We start from the raw sequence: 24,620 nt of genomic DNA, 5'->3' as shown, positions 1-24,620 counted from the left end.
ATCTTGAAGGGATATTGGATCGTTGATTAAATTTTGGTCTTGATAAACATTTTTTTTTTATTTTTCATGTATTTCAAATTTTTCCCTATATTGTGCTATAACGTGATAAACATTTATTTTACTTCTAGGCAGAAGAATATTATACGAATGAACTATCTAACTTGAAGAGTGGCGCCATCTAGCAAAACAACAAGGTAAACTGAATTTTCTACATATTTTTCGATCTACCTTGATTTAGAAGGTTAATTAGTTGAATCTGATGTTATTTAGAATAACATTTTTATGTTTATCAAATGAAATTGTCAACAACTGAAGAAAATTCCGTAAGGTTTTGTCGCCAGTTCAGTGTACATTGTTTCGTTCGAATTTCCTTAGATGAAATGCATTGAATGTTGCATTCAGTACTGTTAACCGGTGTTACAAGAGTGATCCGGGATACTTTGTTAATTGTTCATAATTATAATTTCTTAAGTGTAATTAGAACATAGCTTGAAATGATAATTTGAATAACCCAAGTCTTAGTGCTCAATTAGTGTTGTCAGATGGTATTGTGCAATAAAATATATTGAACACTTTATGAAATAGGACAAATGCACCATTCTTTTATTTTCGAGCCTGTAAGGGTAAGGCTTCCTTTTGACATTCATATGTAAGATATGTGAGATAACACATATTTTGTCCAATACGATACAATCCATATAAAATTATATTTTGGGTCTTTTTTAAAAATTAAAAGCATGCCAACACATTCAGTACTTTGCAACTGCATTTCATTTAGACCCCACCAAATTTTCTATAGGTGAGTATATGTAGACTCTAAAAAAGGAGTCTAAAATGTTTGCAAAAATTCACTTCTGTTGACTTCGTTTTTGGAGTCTGACTAGATTGGCCACTGTGTTCTGAAATTTTCTGTAGCCCATATAAATGTATGGGCAAGGGTGATAGATATGTACAACACCGAAGTCTGACAGTCATGCTAAGGTCAGATGGTTTTTCAAAAGTGTGATGATCTGTGCCAAATTAAGATCGCCTGCCGATCTAATTAAAATTCTGATGTTGCAGGACAAACAATGTTTGTGATGTCAACGACAAAATTGAGTAAGGCCTAAGAAAAAAAATGGTTTGTTTCCGGTTTCATGCTGAAAAAAGTAGGGTCGGTCGGTCGGAATTTTTTTTAATTTTTTTAAAAATATTTTTTTTTCCTGTAATATTGCAGTATCCATACATGCCGGTTAGATACTGACACTGCTGAATGGTATAAAATGAGAAATACTTTTAATATCATTCCTGACTATTAACCTGGTCTTAAGAAAACACAGAAATGATATATTCATCAGATACTTCCTCTGCAAGCGATGAGAGCATTATTACATGCAATATCTACAACACATGGAAACATGCAGCCATTTTGAAACAAAACGTTTGAGTTACACTGATTTGAAAAGATGTAACTGCTTCATATGTTTTTGTGACCAAAATTTTGAGTAATTTTTTTCCAAATCGGATAAAAACGGAAATAAACGATTTTCCATAAAAAATCCTTTAAAAAAAGTTTTGAGTCGGGGGGTAAAAGCTAGGGTCGGTCGGGAAACCGGGAACAAACCATTTTTTTTCTTAGGCCTAAGTTAGGAGGAAGCAACGAACCAAGACCTGAACAATTTTTACAGTTATCAGAAAATTTGATAAGATTTATGTGAAATAATGTTGCCCAAAAAACCTTATTCTGTCCTTTCACTTGCAGCTGCTACATAGGTATGCATACATATACCTAAACTTCTTATATTTTAGTCTGTATTTTAGAAAACAGAAATGAAGTTTATAATGAAACAGCCTAAATCCATGACATGATTAAAAAAAGAATCAGTAAACATGTATGACGATTTTCCATATGTTGTCTCAGAATTCTTCAAAAATTAAAATCACACAAAATTTAACAGTTTTTATGGTCCCTGCAGACCTATGCAATGTAGAAATGTGGGGTACGTAACACTGGGGTTAGAATCTAAAACTATCAGTACACTTCAACCAGTTGAGCTGGAATTTATCTACACTGCATGTACAGTACTTGGCACCTCAAACACATTTTTATATTCTTCTGCTGGATATTTTATATTTATTTAATAGATGAAATAGGTGATTAATATCTGTCAAGATTTTGCGCAGGTGGATATTAAAAGTTCAGATACAACATGTACAATGTAAAAATAGAAACTAGCTATCTGCCAATTTTGCAAAAAATGCCCCAAGAAGAATTTGGTTAATGATTCATGTGATTGGGAAATTGGCAATGTATGAAAAATCAATTACACATTGCTATTGAGTTTAAATTAGTATTGATTATTTTTGAAAATAAATAATTGGAATTGTTGGGACAATGGAACATGTAGAAGAAGGCCAGACATGTTAATGGTCAGTGACCCAAACTGAAGTCAAGTGGAATTAAATGATAACCCTCCCCACACGTCATAAACCCTGTTATCAAATGCTCCGCCTGCAGTATATATAAGGTAGATACATGTGCTTCTGTTATCATTGCATGGAGATGTACACATAATGACCACATGTTTACACATGTGCTTCATTGACCATAAACAGAGTGTACAATAGTACGTGCCTCACAGTTATGAAAATATGTTTGGAGTTTAATCAATTATTGTTCATGTGCAGGACCAGAGCTTAAATATTAAACGGACTATTTTGTGTACATTAACATAACTTTGTGAGGTTCAATATTAAATTGTCATTTATACTAAATTGCAGGTGAGAAAATTTTCAAGATATCGCAATCTTTTACATATATGTATCTTTTAAATATTGTGAAGTGTTAAAGTTTAAATTTCTGTTCATTGTGAATTAAACTTGATTAATGAGGCATAGTGAGCAAATGGGGTCCATTAACCATGTTAACGATCTCTGATTTTGAGCAATATTCGATAAATCTAAATTTGAATTCCCGAATTTTTTTATTCATACCATAAATCTGCTTTTTACAATGTATATCAATTGACAAATTTAATTAGTCTTAAAGTGTTATAATATAATGCTAAGCCATTCAACTGCTGGGCTTAAATTAGTGGCTCCACGGAGACCTACTTCTTATTTGGAGGTAAAGGGGTTCGAGCCAACGATGCACCAGTACAACATTTCTTTTTTTTCTAATTTGATCTCAACTTGTATACTATATTTATTCTATGATTATTATATTCATTATGGCCAAAATTGCAATAACTCCATAAAATGCACAAATATTATCAAAAAATGTCTTTTTAATTTATTCCATTTATAAAGTTTGAAGGATAACATTTTTATGATGAAAAAAATACTTTGAGGCTGAGGATCGGAGAACCTTGATTAATAAGTATTCTGTCATTATCTTCAAACCTGCTACATGTAATACATGATTAAATTTCACTCAGTAAAAACCATAAATACATATATATTGGCAGAATAAAAATAATATGCATTCTTATTCCCTGAAAATTAATTGGTAGTTGTTCTTGATTTCAAGATAAGGATATGTTAATGCCCTCTTAAGTTTTAGCTATATTAATTTTCGGTTAAGTAGGTATTTGTCTGATAAAGACTGATGTCACCTGTTTAAAGCTGGTTCGATGATCGTGAGGACATACTGGTATAACAGATTACTTACGATGGCACGTAGATATAATTTTTTAAGCATGTTAAGGGCTAGACATCCCTCATCCATTTGACTAATGACATTACTAGTATAACTAAACAAAACTTGACGTGTTGCTCGTTAAAAAAAAAACTTCACGTTACAATTTAAAAACCCTGACTTTTAGATGTTAAACAGATTAATACCTAGTTTAAAATTTCAGTACATTTAGATGAAAAAAATATGCTGATTCAAACTGAATCATCACGATCTTTTACGAGGCACATTTCATGCTCTCCAAGGATATAAAAGTGATACATATATATTATCATGGTTAATACAGGTATTAAAAAACATTATATAAAGTGTTACATATTGGCAAGTAGGTTATCCTCAAATGTCTTTCTTTTACCAATTGTTATTGACATTATCATAACACATGTTCATTAGTTAAATGTAGATACATGTGCTGCCTGCACAATAATTACCGGTAGTTTATACCTATAATACAAATGGAAGAATGGGATGGATTAATGTCTGAATGAACAATAATATCTAATTTACCATAATTAATACATTCCGGTTTAGATATATTTATTGGTAAAAGAATTTATTTTTGTTCATTGTAGGCCAGATTAACATCATTCTGACGAGAAGATGCCTGGAAATCCAGTGGGGGTCTTATTTGATCCAGTTAAGATGGTGAATCCATAATGGTCAAATATGAATCGAAAAGTCCTACAAGGATTATCATGATTATCTCCCTTCAGCAAAAGATTATTTCCAATGTGAACAGACATTTTATACTTTAAAGTAGAAACTAAGCGATTAATTGATTTTGATACTAATTTAATTTTTGACTTCTTGTGAAAATTTTATTTTTTTGGTTTTGTAATTAGATCTTCTATCAACTATAAAGATTAAAGGATTCAGAAGATCAGTTTATTACTTAAATATATAAGTACATGTACTTTGATGTACACCCATCTGCTGTGAGGATCTAATGTACCATCTGTCCTTAACTGTCTGACAGCCAATAAAATTTAAAAAAAAAAAAACCACGAACAATGAATAACGTTAAATTACATCGACTGTTAACCACAGGTGTAGAAAAAACCAATGATGAAACATTATCTCAAGGATGTTCATGCTCATATATTAACGGACATTCACACTGCAGTCTGTTATAATTTGACTAGAGGATCGCTCTGCATGCTTGAAGACAGGAAATATAGCTGTTAATCATCTAAGTGGATAAATAACAGTGTAGCAAAGACAAAAAAATTTCCTGCGCTCTATTTGAATAATATCATTAGGGGGAAAAAACACCAACAGAATTGCCATCAATGGAAGTTAACTCGACCAATTTGACAGCGCCCTCTACTGGTGGAGCGACTGTGTCCATAGAGAACTTATACCCCGCCATCGTTCAGTGCTTTGTGATTATTTTGTTTGGATACATCGCAGGAAGATGGGACGTCATCACTTCCGCTCAAGGAAAGGGAATCGGGACATTTGTATCCAAGTTCTGCCTGCCGGCGCTATTGTTCAAGAATATGTGTATTCTGAACTTCGGTGATGTGAACTGGATATTTTTGCTGTGTATTCTTATCGCCAAGTCTGTAGTCTTCTTTCTTGTGATGGCCCTCTCTTTGTTGATCAAACGACCTCGGAATTATGGGATAGCAGGACTTTTTGCTATCTTTGCCACTCAGAGCAATGATTTTGCGCTTGGTTTTCCATTATGTAAGTTTTGAAAATTTTTATATTAAAAAAAAATGTTGTTTTCCCTTTTTTGCAAAAAATGCATTTTCCATTTAATAATGCACTGTAATTATGAACCTTTTGATAAATGAAGTTGAATAGGAAACCAATGAAAACAAAATTGAGATCAGTTTGGTATTGATTGGTGTTAATCAATTGAGCAATAACATCCTGATTTATCTTACTAAATCTACATGAAAATATTAATTTTGGCACAGTTTAAAAATCACTTCTATCATGATAAACTTGTTATTTTAAAACATTTGTTCAATTTCAAATTTTTTAATTATCAATTTTAATTTCTTGTTTAGAAGTAGAAATGAAAACACTATGAAATATGGCCATGTAAACCATGAACTAGCATGTCTAGAGTTTTGAAACTATGTACTTGGAGTGCTGTGCTGTTGCATATGTACAGCAAAACATGCTTAATATAATGAACTCAACTGTGCCAGGGATAGGCAATTTTGCTTCATTATAACTTATAAGCATAATTTGTTATATCTATTATATGCCTCCAATTTATAACATGTACATGTACTAAAGTCGTGGGGAATGTAAATCACTTCACTGTGAGCACCAATTCATTATAAACATGTTCCCCAATAGCCTATTCCAGTGTTTAACTGTTCATGGATGTGAGCAGTTACCAGTGTGTAATGATGAATGCATAATTTCTGATTATTGAATTTTTTTTTTTTTTGGCAGTACAATCTCTGTATGCAGACACACACCCTGAGTACCTGAAGTATATTTACCTGATAGCTCCAATCTCAGTGATTGTCCTTAATCCGATCGGGTTTGTCCTGCTGGAAATACAGAACCACAGAGAGCGGGAAGCAGAGAACTCTTCTGCAGAGATCAAAGGTGAAGGGTCGTGTATGCCTCTTTCCATTGGTTTACACGTCATCAAAGGAGTCGTCACCAATCCCATCGTGTTCATGACAGTCATAGGAATCATCGGCAATTTTGTGTTTCACAGGAACATTCCAGATGTTTTGTCAGACATATTGGATGTGTTTGGTAAGTATATCATGTTCATTAAACATGAGGTGTGTTCAACAGAGTGAGCGCTCGCCAAAATTCCCTATACCCACAACACAAATTTTGGGGAGCGCTCGTCTCTCTGCTGAACATGCCTATGATGTAATATTGTATACAGGGAAATATTCGCCCTTGTCTTATTTTCGCCCATTTCACCCTCGTTCTCAGTGGGCGAATTTAAGACTGGGGGAATTCCAATGTCTCCAATTATCTTTCTTTAAACACAACTATGAATGGGCAAATTCAAGACGGTGCAAAACTGTTTGCAAGTATAGATGGGCGAAAATTACACAGGATGAAAATAACTATGTATACAGTAAACCTCATTTTAGTTGCGAAGTCACTTTTTGGAATTTAATAATATTTTTTTTTTTAAAGGTAATTAAATTTGATATTCAATTTTTGTTATATTGAAATATTTGCTAAAATAAAAAAATTACCATCATAAAAAAAAGCCATTTGTCGCATGGTGTTGAAGGATTTCACCTTTGATTTCAGGTGATGCTTTTGCTGCATCTGCACTATTCTACCTTGGAATGAGCATGGTCGGAAAAGTCAAAGGACAGATCAGCTTGGCTATGGTCGTTCCATTGCTGCTGATAGGGGCCAAAGGGTAAGGTCTTGTATACTGTAAATTCCTTATATTGCAAGAGTACTTAATTCTGCGATTCCACGGTTTTGTATCAAAATGCGAGAATAACAAATCGCGAATATTAGGAATCTACAGTAACGCTATTTGTTTGCTATGGTTTACTAATTTAGTCCTATTGTAAAAACTATGGAAGGGAGGTTTGTGTAGGTTTGGGGTAAAAATTATCATTGACAGACACCATGAATACTTTTCATCACTTTAACTCAACATTTTATTTGAAAGAGGACTTAGAATATTTGATTTGTGTAAAATTTATATACGTGTATGATTTTATTTAGATATATTTATATCTGTTATGAAAGCTCTGATTCTACTGATAGAATTTTACTTCTAATTATTGGAGATAGCACAGCTTGGTAGAATGATTTTGTTCTTCAGTTGGTTTTAATCTGTTTGAACTCAAATTTTTGTCCGTGAGGTAAAGAAACAAATTTAAATTTAATCTAGAGTAAAATCATACTACAAAATGAAAGTGAAATCTCTCAGCCTACAGCACTTAAGTTTGTAATGTATCATGGAAAATTAAACCAAATGATAGGAGGGAATACGAATTATTTTGCAAAACTCCAAATAAGTCAAAGGAGTTCATCGGGACAAATCTTAATCATTAAAAAATATATAGCCTTATTAATGCAAATTTCCCTACATATATCCCAACACTGAAGGCAGATAAACATGACAGATGTGATGGGACTATCAGCTGTGTTAAACATGGCAGGATTAGGCTCGACTAGGACTAAGGATATCTTTAATATTTTTACAAAGCATAATCTAGTCGAGAATAATACAGCTGTGTGATCTATACTACTATTACCCAGTACATGTAGTAGTAATTTTTCATGTTGTTTATGTTTAGGAATAGTGTAAACGTATTATATTTGGCGTGTACAATATTTGGTGGAAATTAGTTGTTGAACAAGTTGGCGTAGATTTGAATTAGCGTATTCCTGAACATGACTATTCTTATACATATATGTATGGCATTTAGCGATGTACTTGATTTAGCGGAAGCCACATTCCGCCAAAAGTGCTAAATAGAATACACAGCCAAATGTAGTACGTTTACAGTAATCAATTTGAAAGTTACTGGGTTGAAGTTTATAGAATATTGGCATTTAATAACATTATCATTTTATAATTATTTTATTTAAATGAGAAGAAGCTACAAATTACATAGCTTCCTAAATCATTTTCTACAAACAAAACTGTACGTATAATGTAAGTATTCTTCCATCACACAGACTCCTGTTGCCCCTGGTAACCTGGTTGGTCGTGGGAGGAATCGAGCGGATCAGCGACAACACTAACTCCACGTCAGACGCCATGTTTGGCTTCCTGTACGGAACATTTCCCACAGCGCCCTCTGTCTTTCTTTATGCTAGTCATTACTCTACAGCCACAGATCTGGTAAGTATAAATATGATCACGCTATATTTGTAATCCCCCCCTCCCCCCCCCCCCCCCCCCCCCCCCCCCCCCCCTCCCAAAGGCATATTGCTTTACTGCTGTTGGTCTGTCTGTCGGTTTCTGTTTGTTTTCTTTGCAGAGGTTGTACATTCTGAAATGAAATTTGATATACAGATTTATCATAATATCTTGATCAAGTTCAATTTTGGGTACAATTGAGCAATTTTTGACAGAGTTATGCCCCTTGGACTTATTCACATGCAAAAAAACTTGGCAAGACTGTTTCATAAAAATCTAAATCCAAACATTAATAAGAAGTTATTTGTTTCCTGGTTTCATTTCTCTCCAAATGCTCTTTTATTAGAGGGGAATTAAAAACGGAACTAATTAGAAAATAAAGTACTAAGTCCTTTCTCCATAAATACAATATGTGGGGACAAATTTTAACAAGAAGAAATCTTTCACTAGTGTGACCAGGCAAAATCAACTTGGTAAGAAAAGTCACCTCACCGGCAGCGATCTACGGGGAAAGACAACAAATACTCCTTATTTTCACATTATATTATTAATTAGGGAATTTAAAACACAATTGAAATGAATTTAAAGCATAAAATGGGCTGGTTTTTAATTCAGAAAAAAAAATCACTGCATAGGATCATAAGGTGTATAAAGAGTATGAAAAAAAATTATGTGATGTATGTTTCAGAGTTTATAATTAGTTTAATACTGTTGGAACGTTGACCTTTTGTGGTGCACGATTCAGAGTTTAGTTTAATACTACATGTATTTGGATGTTGACCTTTTCAGGTGGCTACCGGTATGGTGGCGGGAACGTTCCTGGCGGCCCCCCTGATGTTCGTGTCCGCGCGGATGCTGAGTGTCGTGGTGGTCAGTGAAATGGACTACAAAGATCTCCTTCTCCAGACATCCTTCGACGCCAGCGTCATCAGCATGGTCGCTTGTGTAAGTGATGGCACCTGGCATTCTTAGCAATCATAATTAAAAGATTGTGCTATTCTAAGATTGAGATATTTTTTAAAGCCTTGGCAGATGAATATTCAATATTAATAACATAGTTAAATGATTTTGCTCAAGACCTCGTTTGATACCAGCATCATTATAAAGATTGCTTTAAATTTGTAAGAACATCCCCATTTTGCTTTTGTTGATCAATTTTGTAAATTTTATTTGATACAATTTTCAAGGTGACTTAAAGTTGTCCAGTTTTGAACAGGTTGGATGAAATTTTCAATTCCATAGATAAATGTATTTTATTTATTAGATAGTACATATTGCTACTGTACAAAATAAAAAAAAAAATTATCTATAATTCAATACCTTGACAAATTGACAGTTCAAGGCTTGAACTGTCAATTTGTCATGTGGGAGAGAGAGTTTTGTAATTGTTTACTTGGATTGATAAGTTATTATTATAAAGTTTCATGTTATGGATCATAATGATTGGCAGCAGAGAGAGGGAGAGAGAGAGAGAAGAGAGAGAGAGAGAGAGAGAAAGAGAGAGAGAGGGGAGAAAGAGAAAGGGAGAGTTTTATAACTATGCTTGGATTGATAAGTTCTACGTTATGATTTTAGGTGTGGGTGCTGATCATAATGATCGCCAGCAAGCGGTTCAAGAGGATACCCCACCAGTTTCTAGTCTGTCTGATTCTGTCTCATGTAAGTAAACAGTTCTAATTATTGATTCAGTATAGAATGAAAGTTCTATCTATAATAAGTTCTTATACTAATGGGTCTGAGAATAAAACTGACTTTAAAGTATGAATTCCTTATAAATGTGTTTGCTATGACTGTGTAATACATTATACAAAGATGGTATAATATTATTTTATGAATAATGAATGTTTATTGTATCGTTTAACAGTTCATCTCGTGCTTGGGTATGGTGATTTACAGCTACAAAGACTGTAAGGAGGATATGGCGACATGGAAGCACTACATTGAGTTCACCATGATCCTCGCGGGCACGCTCGCCACGCGGTGCTGGGCCATGGTGATCGCGGTGACCCTGTACCTCATCCACTGCCGCAGTCTCTGCTTCGTCCTCAGGTTCAGGGGATGCTTCTACCTACTGGGTTTTGGGTATGTTTTAAATAGATGATTTAGTTTAAGGTGGTATGGAAACTCTTAAAATTAATTAACGCTTATCTCATACATTTGGTGATTCTTAGGTTTTGGTACGTATCAGTCGAAAGACTCAACACCTTTTTTTTACAGATAAATTGAAATAAGTTGGCAGATAAAAATATAAGGATTTTAGAGAAGTCAAGAATTTGTGTAATATGTAGGAACTCTTGAGTTGTTCTCTTACAGTGCTCCGCTATTCTTCAAAGATAGGTATCAGGAGTTTGTGTAGATTATAACTTAATTATATATAATTTAAGTTTTTCTATATAACAGTGCTCCATTGTTCTTCACCGGAATCTTGTTCCTGTTTGGCAAGCACCACATGCACGACGAGATTGATCCATCATTCCACTATGGAACAGACCAGGTGAGCTTCCTCGAGTCCAAATTCCCGCTGTTCATATTAAGTATTTGGGATTTGACTTTTCAAGATCTATGATAAAATTGTTAAATAAGCATTCTATTAACTTCAAAATCATCGAAAGATTCATCATCCTTCTGTTTTCCCTTATAAGATTAGTAACTAAATGTATTCTTCGTTTACCATATTCATTCTATCATAATTTATTTATTCCAGTCCTTTGTCTACGATTGAGTTCCTCTTGATTTTAGCGGAGAAGGAAAGTGAATGAATCTCTTAACCTATGCTTTTACTATGTGATTTTTAATATCAAGGTTTTTCTATTTTTTAGTCCATCCTTTCTGTCGTCTTCATCTTAATTTGCTGTGTGGTCACTATTGTCTGCCTCGTTCTAAAGCAGCGGAATGGCCGCGATTACAAACCACTCGCCACAGACGACCCAGATGTCGAGCAGTCCATCAAGGTCGGTAAAATGAAATCCAAGGTCAGAAAGATCAATGGCAGGGTCACCAAGCTGGGAGCCGACAGAACCTGTCAGATCCAGATCAATTCGGAGTCGACCAATCACAACACTTCTTACAAAAACGCTTGTAATGACTGCGACCAGGGATGTACTGGAGGTGAGGGTTAGGCAGTGTGTTACTGTGGTTTCGTATTCAGCATTGCTCTACACTTTTAGTTTAACTGGGTGTACTGGAATTTTGAATCTAAGATTTTTTTTTTTTCATTTCAAAGATTTTTAGAATTGAATTCTCTTTTTGACCAAAAAAACCCACTTAACATAATTTTATGTTAGTTTGCTGAATAAAAAAAGTACCTTGTTTAAAACAAAATGTCATGGGGAAAACACTTGAAACTGGTTACTATGTTCATACCATAACAATTATCATTGTTAACCAATGTAAACAGCATAAATATTGAGAATAAAAAAATCAGTCTAAAATTTCAGCTCAATTTTTGGACATGCCCCATTTATTTTGTGATACATGTACAAAATTTTGAGTTGATCAGTTTGCAGGTGAATATTCAAGTAAATTGAATTACTTCATGAGTATTGAGTCTTGAGTATTCATTTTTAAATAGGCACCTAGAAATGTTGACAATTACAGTTACATATACAGTGTATATAGTGTTGAGTATGACAATATGTTATTGTTTGGTATTTTTATGATGTAAGGTATAGTTACATGTATATAGTGCTGTATATGACAATATGTCATCGTTTGGTATTTTTACAATGTAAGGTATAGGTGGGTCTCACCCCGAAGTCCGAACCAGAAACCCTCAGCACGTACAAGGTAAAGGTACACAGTGGAACCGGGGTTAGATAGAGAGTAGCTATAGCCTGGGAGTGTACTAGAATCTCAAGACACATCACAGTAACACTTGATTAGTACTAACACAGATTAAAACAAAAGTTACTAAATAAATTAAGATATAAGACACATCACAGTAACACTTGCTTAGTACTAACACAGATTAAAACAAAAGTTACTAAATAAATTAAGATATAAGACACATCACAGTAACACTTGCTTAGTACTAACACAGATTTAATAAAAGTTACAAAAAAATAAAAGTTTTGATGGATCCATAAGCAAATTAATTTAAAAAAAAAAAAAAATCCTGAAATTTTTATAAAGTGTTAAGATTTTTACAATGAATTATGATTCTAATGAATTAAGGGATATAGTCAATTGATTTTGAGTTCCATAGATACAATAACTATCATGAAATTAACTAAATAAAATAAATCTTAATATAGTTTTGAATCACCAGTGGTTATATTTACCATAACTCTTTTTTCCACGAAACACCACTAGCGTTAATTTATAAACTGATTTCAGTTCTCAACGTAGGTTTTAATTTTATATGCATATAATACGCCAATAATACACCAATTGCCAATTGGCACATGAGAAGAGGAAAATTTTGCTATACTTAACGGGTATATCTGAAAATTCATAATATGCATACATTTAATGGATCTATTGATCCGGAAGAAAATGTACAAGACTTAGTCATACTAGATCATATTTGTAAATTGTTAAGTTTGCCTTTTTAATCTGCGTAGTTTAATCCCATATTATGTGTATGTACACATTATCTAATAGACTACAGCAATACACAGAATACCTAATAATAAAAACCTGCTAATTATGCTTAGTCTACTAATAATTGTTTGCTCTGCTTGGTTGCTAAGCATAACCTGCTTGGAGTTGACCCTAAGGTAAAATAAGTGAACTTTGAACCCTTCTAGTGGTAGCAGGTTATCTATTTTCTGGATCAGTGACTCTAGCTATAGTTAGACTATTTATTGATAGCTGTAGAGATATTACATATTTTATTGTTTACTAGATTAATGTCATGTGTTGGAGAATGTTTGCATGCCATTTTAGCTCATGTGTTTTCAATTTCGGGACGGGGTAAGAAAAGCTTATTATAGACAGCTAGATCAGCGTCATCAACAAAATACACTCATAAAGACCCGCTAATGTATTGAATAACGGCATCTTGTAATCACACATGCACAGCTTATAAAGAAATCACACTAAGTCTTGCACAGAATGCCACAGATTCCAAGGACATTTTGCCTATCTTAATCACTATTACATAAATATTACAATATTTTATTTATCAACATGTTCAAATAAACAAATCATTATTTGGTGTTGACTGAATGTTTTAATATGTTGTTTATTTTTTCATGCTATAATGGTTATTACAATGTAAAAAGCCTTTGGGTGTAACATCATAATTCAGAATCAGTTTTCATGTAAAAACTCAAGAAAGAAAAATGATATACCTATATTGTGTATTTGACATTTTTAAATAAAGACTGAATATTTATTGTATATTATGTATCTTTTAAAGGTTTTACTCTTCTTTTAAAGACAGAAAATTAAGAGACAAGGAGATTAAACTTACAAAGTCAGCTAAGAAATTATGTAAAATTATGTACTATAACAGTCATCATCATTAATCATTGTTTTCTGCCCTTACAGTGGAGGAGAGCATTGAGGACATTGTTCCCTTCCCGTCGGAGAGCAGTAACCTTCTATCGGACAGTTCCGAGAGTAGTTCCGAGACTCATCTCACCCTGACGCGCTCCACCGAAGACCAGACCTGTAAATACGGATCATGTTCGCGCGAACAGCGACGGCAGTGTATGGGGCAACTGAGGGCGTACCAGTCGTCCGTGGCAAACGTTGCCATCGGTGATGATGGAGTCCGCATCAATCAGCCACGACGTTGTCCCAAGGACGAGTACCAGACAAACCGTTTTCTGGTTCTCCTGGTGCTTCTTCTCCTGTCTATGTTTATCGTGAGTTTCTTTTATGGGGGATCTATTAGGTCATACGAAATTTTGCTTTTATCTGTAAAAATTTGCCATTAATGTGTATGAAGGAGATGTGTCATCCCAGAGTGTTTTACATCATGCTTGGCTCCCATGAAAAATACTACAGAAAAATTATCAAATGTATGGAAAAATAAAACTGCTGACCTTTATGTTAATTTGTACAAGAAGTTGTGGTTGTCTCTTAACTGATTTACTTTGTCCCTAAAGTTCTACCAAAATGTTATCAAAAACAAACTATTGTTGTCCAGAATATGAATTCCAGCCCTTAGCCACTGTATTAATTTGTACAAGAAAGTGTGATTGTCTGTTCACTGAATAACTTTTTATTGTAATTCCCAGGGTCTGTTCCTGTGTACATGGAGACTGTTTAACAACCAGATCTCAGGAATATATGTGGAAATGGAGTTCCTGGACGCAGTCTTTAATTACGGACAGGTAATTTATCAAGTCACTGCTCATTTAATTTCTTCCTATTATATTTCTTTAATTTCTGGGAAACAGTATTTAATTATGGACAGGTTATATTATCAAATTTTTATCTAAAAGTCCCTGCTCAATTGTTTTCTTTCCCAGAAAGAGTATTTAATTACAGACAGGTAATCTATCAAATTGGTGTATATGATAAAGTCACTGCACAATTTATTTGTTTCTGTAAAACAGTATTTAATCATGGACTGATAATTTATTAAATTTTTATCTAAAAGTCGCTGCTTAATTAGTTTCTTTCTGGGAAACGTTTAATAACAGACGGGTAACTTATCAAATTTTAATTTGAAAGTCACTGCTCAATTGTTTTCTTTCTGTGAAACAATATTTAATTATGGACAGGAAACATTTCAATGAAATCATTGTCAACTTATTACTTCTGGCTGTGAATCTATTAAGCGTTTTTGGTAGAGAGCAGCTTTTGTTAACTCAAATTGTGCATTTTAATGTGTTTACTTAATTGGTAGTTTGGTACATACAGAAATGCATCAAATTAAAACTTGGCAAACCTATTCAAATTAATTTTTTTGCAAAATGTTATCTATAATACATTACTGTACAGTATAGTGAGGTTGTCATTGTTGGTTTTTTAGCTCACCTGAGATGAAAGCTCAGGTGAGCTTTTCTGATCAAAATTTGTCCGTTGTCTGTCGTCGTTGGCGTTGGCGGCATTGTCGTTGTTGTAAACTTTTTCACATTTTCATCTTCTTCTCCAGAACCATTGGGCAGATTTCAACTAAACTTGGCACAAAGCATCACTGTGAAGGGGTTTCAAGTTTGTTCAAATGAAGGGCCACACCTTCTTTAAAGGGGAGATAATTTAGAATTATTGAAAATTTGTTGGTATTTTTTAAAATCTTCTTCTCAAAAACTATTCGACCAGAAAAGCTTAAACCTGTTTGAAAGCATCCTCAGGTAGTGTGGATTCAAGTTTGTTTAAATCATAGTCCCCAGGAGTAGGGCGGGGCCACAATAGGGGGATGAATTTTTACATAAGAATGTATAGAGAAAATCTTTGTCTTAAAACTATTTGGCCAGGAAAGCTTAAACTTGTGTGGAAGCATCCTCAGATAGTGCAGATTCCCAAGGGGTAGGGAGGGGCCACAATGGGGGGATGAATTTTTATAAAAGAATGTATAGAAAATCTTTAGAAATCTTCTTCGTAAAAAGCATTAACTTGTGTGAAAGCATCCTCAGATAGTGTAGATTCAAGTTTGTTTAAATCATAGTCCCCGGGGGTAGGGTGGGGCCACAATGGGGGATGCACATTTACATGGGAAATGTATTGAGAAAATCTTTAAAAATATTTTGGGAAAGTTCTTTGTCCAAAAAGCAGTGATTTGTGTGAAAGCATGGGTTGTGCAGATTAAAATTTGATCAAACCATGATTCCCTAGAAGTGGGTCCATAAAGTGGGGGAGGGGAATTATATAGGAATAGAGAAAAATCTTCTTACAGTTACAACAACAAAAGGGGCTTGATATTTACCATAAAAATATATGCCTTGGATAGAAATAGGCAGATTTCTTAAATGTTTTGAACAAGATCTACTGTACTTAGTTGTCAAGATGTTTTGATTTTGATACTGTAATTCTAATTTGATCAGAGTTATGGCAATTGTTGCCCAGGTGAGCGATGTGGCCCCTGGGCCTCTTGTTTTAAATTTTTCTCTTTTTTTAAAATTTCTTTTCAGGGAGACTGTTCATGATGTCTTAATGTTTCTTTTCTTGGTTTCAGGGTTTCATTATATTGGCCATATTTGGTTTTGACACCAAATACATCTTCCTTCCATTCATAAGAAGGTAGGAGAGTTTTTGCTGGTTCTATAACCAAGTAAATGTACATGCTAGCTGATTTATGGCTTAAAATCAGGTCAAAAAGATATGGTTTGTTTGGAATTGCCTCCCGCCTCATTGAAATACCCCTGCCAATAAAATTTTATTAGCAAAAAATAAAGATACAAATTTTCATATGGAAATTTTCATTTTCACCTGTTTTTTAGTTAAACTTCAAGTTTGAAAACTAAAAAAAAACCTCCCCTTCCTCCTTCCTGGGTCTAGAAACCTCCGAGCAGCAATTCCAAACAAAAATATTTTTAGAGGATGGTCTCATTAAGTCTCATTTAGAGTGTCTTGACATATCCTATAGTTTAAAGGGATCTGGTAATTTAATACATAGATATTTTGTGAAATAGAATGTACTGTAGATTCCTAATTAAATGCAAGGAATTGATATACATGTAAAATCTCCCAGATTTTAAAATCTCTCTTTTATTTTTCAGACAAATGTTAACTAAATGAAAAAATGATAAAATTTGGCATTCACGATTTTAAATTCTCATGATTTGATGCAAACCTGTTGAATTGCTAAATTAAGTACTCGTGTAATATTAGGAAGCTACAGTTACTTGAAACTGGGGGGTATACTGTAGAAGCAAATATATTCGTTGGGTTAAAATTTTGTTGTTTTTAAACCAAAAAAAATTTGTTGGGATTTAATTTTGTTCTATCTTGTTCTATCTTAATCTTTAAAATGCATCATGTTCAACCCTGTATTTATGAGTACTTGGGTGAAAAATTCGTTGTGGATTAATTTTAATTTTGTTGATTTACACACCCAACAAAATAAAATCTTCAATGAATATTTCTGCTTTTACAATATATATATATTTGGCTGAGTTTGTTAGTAAGTTTGGTAGCCTGCCACAAAAATTTTAGGAGCCAGATTTGCATATTTTTTGTGTTTGCATTTTATAATACTGGGCTTTTATTAACAGGGTTATCAGTTTTCGTAGATTTAGTGAAGATCACAGCTTCAGGGATACTTAGATTTATGTCCAAGAATCGTATCAACACAATTATGTTGTTAGGATTTGTACTTCAACGAACATCTAGTTTATTTGATCTGACTTGGTGGATCAATTAAACAAAGAAACTATAAAATAAATGTATACAATGAATATTGATGAAACCATTAAATAAATACATTTTTCTGAATTGAAGGAAAATGACCGCTGTACACATAATTATATATAACATGTGAGGTCGTCCAAACTGAATTTTTTGTTAAACGACACAATTTATATAATTCAAAGATATCGTAATTTAAAAAACAAAAAATCCCTATCTCATATTATTTTACATGTATATTGAATGCTTAGTTTATAATTATTTGCATTATATAAAAGAAGAAGAATCACTTGTTTAAAAATTTGTTTTTGTTATCACACTCCCCCGTAGATTGTTATTTTGAAGGATTTGTTAAACGAAGAATTAACTTTGGGCAGAGTAACTTGTTTTAACCAATCAATTAACATGCATAAATCATCAGAATGTATTTCATACTTGTGTGTTTGGCTTTTTAAGATCTAATCAATTAACTTTAAACATTTTCACTCTAAAGTCTGACAACAAACGTCCGAATCAAATGGCTGAACCTGCTTTGTCTGAGGTAACCATGGTTACATGTTGTACATTATCTTTGATTCTTATTATCTTATGTTGTCAATGTCGTTGTGAGAAAAAAAAACAAAAAACATTTGAATATTTTTCATCTCAATTTCTGTTGGGAATGCATGAACAGCCCACTCATTTGATATTCCTCTGAATTTGATTTAAACTAAAGGTGATTTTGATTTCTTAATTCATTTCGATTGCCATACCATGAAAAATTAAGTTCGTTTTGCACTAATAAACTGGAACTTCTTTTCTAACAGGAAGGTGCTTTTCTCTTTCTAATTTAATTACCAATAGCAATATAATTAATGCTGGTAATTTATAAACAAGAATTTCTTCTCTTTGTCTAATACTGCTGTTTCTGCTCAGAATTTCAATCTTTAAAGTGATTTTTTTTTGTCCAATCTCAATTTTGCTGAGAAATTTTATCTCATCTAAAGGTGCATTCATTTTGAATTTAGTTGTTGTACTTTTATAATATATGTTATTTTGAAATGAGACATAAGACTGTGACTTTGATTGAGAAAAAAAATAAGGCGAAAGTAACCATGTACAATATCCACTGTGCCTTGGCCACTGTGAATATTGTACTTCTCGGGTATCTAAATCATCATATTGACCTCAATAGCACCATAAATGTTTTATATTAATTTTACTGTTGTCTGTATTAAAAATTGTGAATTTCAATGTTTCATTAATCCTTTTTTTTTTAGGATTTGTTAGAATGAAATGATTTATTTGATACATGTATATATATGTATTAGAGTGTTGATTGTTTCCTTTTTTATCAACTCTTTTACTCATTCTTTAAAATAATCGATGATCACACAGAATTTTGTTTCCCATTTATCATAGAAACCCACTAAACAGTAAATGTATCACATAGCTCACATGTTCACCATCTGGAGGACTCAGATTCTGATAAAGATATTATTTTCAACCAAGTGTTGATAGAACTGAAGGTGTTGATAAATTTTGTCAGGTGCCGAAAGCAAACTGGGAAGAAAACAAATCTGGACAGAGTACGATTTTGTTATAATGGTCTGGTTTGTTGGTGTGGCTTGCATGAAGGAAAGGGTCCGTCTGACTTCTCAGTAGTTTGAGAATGAAGCTTTTTCTTTGGAAATATTTATAACTTTATGATATTTAATGTTTACACTTTCTTTTTTCAAACCAGTAAAAAACACTTAGGTAGTGAGTGAATAAAACATCGCAATTAATCTCGTTCAGCTGTCATGAAAACCATCGTATTTCTTCCAACAAAACAGACAGCGGTTTCCTTAGAGATTTAACTACGGTACCGTAGTTATATCTAACTGTATACCATAAAATCTACGGTGTACCAATGTCTCTCGTATCGACATTTTTGGTCTACTGCACCTTAATGCAATTACTGTACATACAGGGTATGGTGCTAGGTTGTCAGTGAGTTAAGCTGTCGCAAGCTTCACTGGAAAGAGATATTGGTTGTGGAATTTTAGCAAAAAATTTAAAAACCAAAAAAAAAAAAGTTTTAAATGTTGATCAATATCTTATATGGTTCAAAGAAATGTGAATTTTATAAAATTAAATTCATGTAAATATTAAATGTTTTCACTAAATTTAGGGCTGTAATTGTCTGTAACTTAAAGAGATTAATTTTCATTAGAACATGTACACTGTTAAAAAACATGTTTTTAAAGGATTTACACTCTCAGACTCAGTTTAGATATTCTTCTTATCCACATTGTCCTTGTCTCTGTATTTATTTTTTGTTTTGATTTGGAACAGGTGGCGCCGTTTCCTGTATGGGGTGGAAGTCGTGCAGATTCCAGAGAGAGGGGACCTAGACGAAGAGACAGTTCATTTGTGTGAACAGTTCGTAAAGTACCACAAAGATAGCTGTGCTAGAAAGATTGTCAGAGACCAAAAGTAAGAAGTTAAAAAGACAGTCTGTGTCAACATTTCTATACCACTATATTAAAATGATGGACTCAAATTTGTTGGCTTTAATACCGATTAATCTCTAGAGTACTGTCTTTTGTTTTATATATTCTAAACATCATTGGTACTTGAAGATTACCAATATGTTTTTATTTTTTCTCAATCAAGCTTCGCTTATTAATAATCAACGAAAATTCCTCCAAAAATTCCGGAAATCATCTGAATTTTTTAAAGAACTATATATGATAAGAGTTAAATTTGGCCCCCATAATTCGCCATTTTTTAAGTGTTTCGGGTACAATAAAATGGTAGCTAATTTTTTAGAAGAATTGATATAAAATAAATTTATCATCTATTTAATTGATTTATTTGCACTCACTGGCAGTATATGACGTCAGAAGTGACGCCATTTCTATAATTCAATCAAAATCAGCCAAAAATTGACATTTTTCTTTTCTATTTACGAATGGGAAATATAGAGCGCATGCTTGAACAAGGAATATTTTTTTGTCACTTATTAGTCTTGGCGAGATACATCTCTGATTAATATATTTTATTTGTTCAAGAATGCGCTCTATGTTTTCGGAAGGAAAAACTGCTTGAAAACAAGCTGTTTTACGCTAAAAATGCAAAAATGGCGGGAAAAGGTTGTCTTTACAATGTCATATTTCTAAATTGTGGGCACTTGAACCAAAATGAATATTATGTAAACACGTCACATACATAGCTGTACTAAGAAAACAAAGAATGATAGTAAAATGATGAGGCCCTTATCATATATAGTCCTTTATAATCTTCTGCATGCGCAGTACATTCGCACTAAATCATGAGAGGCTCTTTATTTTGTCTCCACCATATCACTTTTGCATGGATAAAACTCAGAGACAATAAAACAAATGCGTGTAAATTTTCATTGGAAATTTTTTTTTATTCTGTTCATCAAAGAAAATACGGGAGATAACTCTAACACAGTGCATTTTCTATAAAAAATCCCGAGAGTTTCGAATGTCAACATGGTGTGTAAAAAACGTTATTAAAGAAATGTTGAATTCTGCAATGATATAGACTTAAACTTTTCGAAGAAAGGGTATTTACAACTTCAAAATGGTTTGTTATGAACAATATGACTGTTATTTTCAATGCAACTTATCAATTTTTTCCAAAATCATTTTGGAGCGATTCTGCAAATTTCTGCTACATTACGAATATATGGGAGGCATTTTAACTGTGGGGAAGGCCTTTCCCCAGACACATTACATTATTCCAACTCAGCAGAGTGTATTGAAATTAATAACATTATTGTAGGCTTAAAGCTTGGTAATGCAAATGTCAACAAATATATACGGTGTGGCGATGTATCTATTTCGTAAATGTCCGATACCATATGCTATGTCAACCCATGCACGCACGGGTCAAAATCTAGTTGTTAAATATAAAAAAAGTATTTAAGTTAGAGAAATTGGCAAGTATAATTATGAAGTCTACATCACAGGAATCTAGGTCACTGTGTTTACGGGTAGATGAATAAGGTCAAGGTCATGTGATCAAATAAGTAAGGTCATGATGATGAAATGAAAGAGGTTATTGTAATTTATTCCCAATAGAGGGCATAGTGTATATGACCAGTTCTGTACATTGTAACAGAAGGTCATGGTTATATATGAACAAAAAACTGAGGCTGTAGTAACAATGGCATTGTTTTTAAAGAGGTTTTAAATGTAAATATGTGATGCATTAAGACTTTTAAGAATTGTAAAATAAATTTTGTTGACTGATAATAGCATTAAAGAACTGTTCTACAAAGTTTAATTCACTTTTAAATTTATTTACTGAAAATTTAAACTTTTAATGAGTTTAACTGGACATTAATAATAAATTGGAAATGTTTTGCCACTTATTTTTAACTATTATAAACTAAAGATGTATTTTGGTATTGTAGATTCAATTTCCGGGAGTACAAGGACGTGTTCACGGGACTGGAGATGTGTGATTGGCTGATAGAAGTGGGTTTGGTTCACGACCGCGGCGAAGCGGTCAAGTATGGGAGAACGCTTCTGATTGGTCGAGTGATAGCACATGTTAAAAATGAACACCATTTTCACGACTTGCCGTATTTCTATTTCTTCCTTGATGATGAGGAGGCCATTTTAAGGAGTATAACAGAAAACACATGAGAACTTGTGATTTATGCTAGTATTTTTGCTTAGTTTATTTATTTTTTGTATTTTAGATTTGTCTCTCAATGTTTTTGACATTTAATCATTGAAACTTTTATCTTGATTTTTTTCAGTTATTATAGTCATTGGGTCTGCCAAAAAATGTTTGATTAGATATGCACACATTAAGATATGGGAAAGTACCATGATTATAGCATAGAATATTCTGTTTGCTTTCCCTTGTTCATCTTATTTGTTGTGTGTTTTGCTAAACGAAGTAAGTGGGCGTAAACCATCTGATATTGTTATCAAGTTACGAATTACTGTACTCATGTATGGTCCAGTGCTACAGTGTACACATTTCATTCCGAATTATGCATTTAGTTTGCATATACATTGTCCCATACATTATGTATTTGCTTGTTTTTCCCAGGTGAAAAAGCTGTTTGAAGTGTTTTATGGAATCTTCAGTATATCTATCCTGATTTTAGCACCATTATGTTTAGAAAAAAAGCTAACCTTGCCTTCACATTCACTCCATTTTTTAACCAGTCAGAGAGAACTGAAGATGACCTGTTCGGCCTTTTTTTATGTCATATAGTATAATGATGGCATCTACATTATCATTGTATTATTTACAGATTCCATCTAAAAAGATTTGACATTCATTTTTTGGCCTAAATTTACATTTATATTTGCAATAATTCATCCTGTTCAAAGTGTTCATGGCATTTAGAATTGCTTAAGGTACATGACTGTCTACAGTTGCTTGTGTCTAGGTCTTTGAGGCTTGACAAGATTTAGAACCACTGCTTCACAAAGAATACTTTGATGAGACATAGGTACTTACTCTTATACACAGCCTACAAAAGAGTTCTGTTTATTTTAATCAATTTAATTGGTTACATAATTATATATTTGCCTCCTAATGTCTAAGATGCAAAAAATTAGATTTACAGTCAAACATCATTATTTCGAATTTGATGGGACTGGTTAAAATCTTCGAGATATCCGTGTATTCAAGATATCAAGGGAAAAATACTTAAAGTTTAAGTGTTTGGGACTTAAAAATCACTTTGACATATCAATTGTATTCGAGATATCAGTGTTCGAGATACCGAAGTTCAAGTGTATTTTAATTTACAAAATGTCAAATAATAGATTATTAAATTATCAATATTGTATATTCCAGTGTCTTAATTCCAATTCCAAGACTTAAAAGGGCATTGTTATAATTTTTTTTTTGCCATTTATATTTTTAATAGAATTTTTTCCAGGGGTATTCCTAATGGGTAACTAAAATTTGAATATCTGTTTTAGGTGAGACACAGAGCTCACAATTAAATGTTATGGGTAACATTGTAATATCCTTTCATCTCAGATTTTTTCATGCATATGGTTATTTTAAAATTTAAATTCCAAATGCTCACTAACTGTATTTTAATATGCACTGCTTAGCTAAAGCATTTATTGATATTGTTGCATTAAAGACATTGATTGAGGTCTAGCGCCTTATGTTCGAATCTGTAAAAAATAAAATTCTGAATTACATGATATTGTATTTGTTAACTGGTACCAGTATTGAGTGCCATTTCAACCTTTATAATCATTATGTCATGTTTCTGTAAAACTTCCCCATTTAGGAGCATCCAGAGAAAATGAAAATTTAGTTCTTTATAGTCAAAATCTAAGAAAGAGTTACAATTTGAGATACAAGGAATTGTCTTACAAAAATTACGAAATATAAAAGTATATATTAATATGCTTATGAATAATGGCTATGATTCAATTGTGTGATCTTTGATCAAGATTTAAATTGTAATGTAAACTCATTTGCACTGAAGCAAAAACTCATATACATTGTATTCACATGTATATAACAAGAACTTCAAGGCAATAGACTGATAAATACAATCAATGAAGGAATAATCAACCTTTAAAGGTGTTTGTAACGTACATAGGATGCTCACCTGGTCTTCATAACTGTCTGTTCAGATATTTAAAGATCTTTCTGTCATTATATATTTTTTCTTGAAAATAAAAAATATTTTTTTTATTTAGTAAAACTGTGTGTTATTTTATATCTTTAGCTTAAGGATGAGATATCGACTATGACCTGACCTTGCTTGGAAAATAAGATGATAAAAATCAAGTGATATTGTCTTTCTCTATTATTGCTTTAAACTTTCTTAAGCAAACTTGCATGGTTGCATGATGCCCCAAATGATATTGCCTCCCATGTTTCGAAAGT

The 24,620-nt window shown here is 32.8% G+C and overlaps 1 protein-coding gene across 7 annotated transcripts; it reads left to right on the top strand.

Annotated features, from left to right (window-relative positions):
• Positions 1–102: 102 nt before the first annotated feature.
• LOC105342910 (lysosomal cholesterol signaling protein) lies at positions 103–23,923 on the top strand. 7 transcript variants are annotated; one of them, XR_010709934.1, is made up of 18 exons: positions 103–194; positions 4,246–5,362; positions 6,089–6,403; positions 6,923–7,037; positions 8,318–8,483; positions 9,291–9,446; positions 10,077–10,160; positions 10,366–10,583; positions 10,902–10,995; positions 11,321–11,609; positions 12,234–12,287; positions 13,995–14,314; positions 14,690–14,785; positions 16,573–16,637; positions 18,238–18,285; positions 19,273–19,312; positions 20,061–20,201; positions 22,153–22,293. XR_010709934.1 is itself a non-coding variant. In XM_066072821.1 (17 exons), the coding sequence occupies exons 2-17, from the start codon at positions 4,963–4,965 to the stop codon at positions 22,385–22,387; spliced, it is 2,769 nt and encodes a 922-aa protein (XP_065928893.1). In that variant the 5' UTR covers positions 103–194; positions 4,246–4,962; the 3' UTR covers positions 22,388–23,923. The 7 variants fall into 7 exon arrangements, 5 of the variants coding, with proteins under 5 accessions (XP_065928893.1, XP_065928891.1, XP_065928896.1 ...); XR_010709935.1 differs by lacking the exon at positions 18,238–18,285; XM_066072821.1 differs by lacking the exons at positions 12,234–12,287; positions 19,273–19,312 and adding an exon at positions 13,389–13,415 and having other exon boundaries at positions 22,153–23,923.
• The last annotated feature ends 697 nt before the right edge of the window (positions 23,924–24,620 follow it).

This window comes from Magallana gigas, chromosome 10 (assembly GCF_963853765.1).
Source record: "Magallana gigas chromosome 10, xbMagGiga1.1, whole genome shotgun sequence".
Lineage (NCBI taxonomy): Eukaryota > Metazoa > Mollusca > Bivalvia > Ostreida > Ostreidae > Magallana > Magallana gigas.
This window is presented reverse-complemented; position numbering and strand designations above follow the sequence as displayed.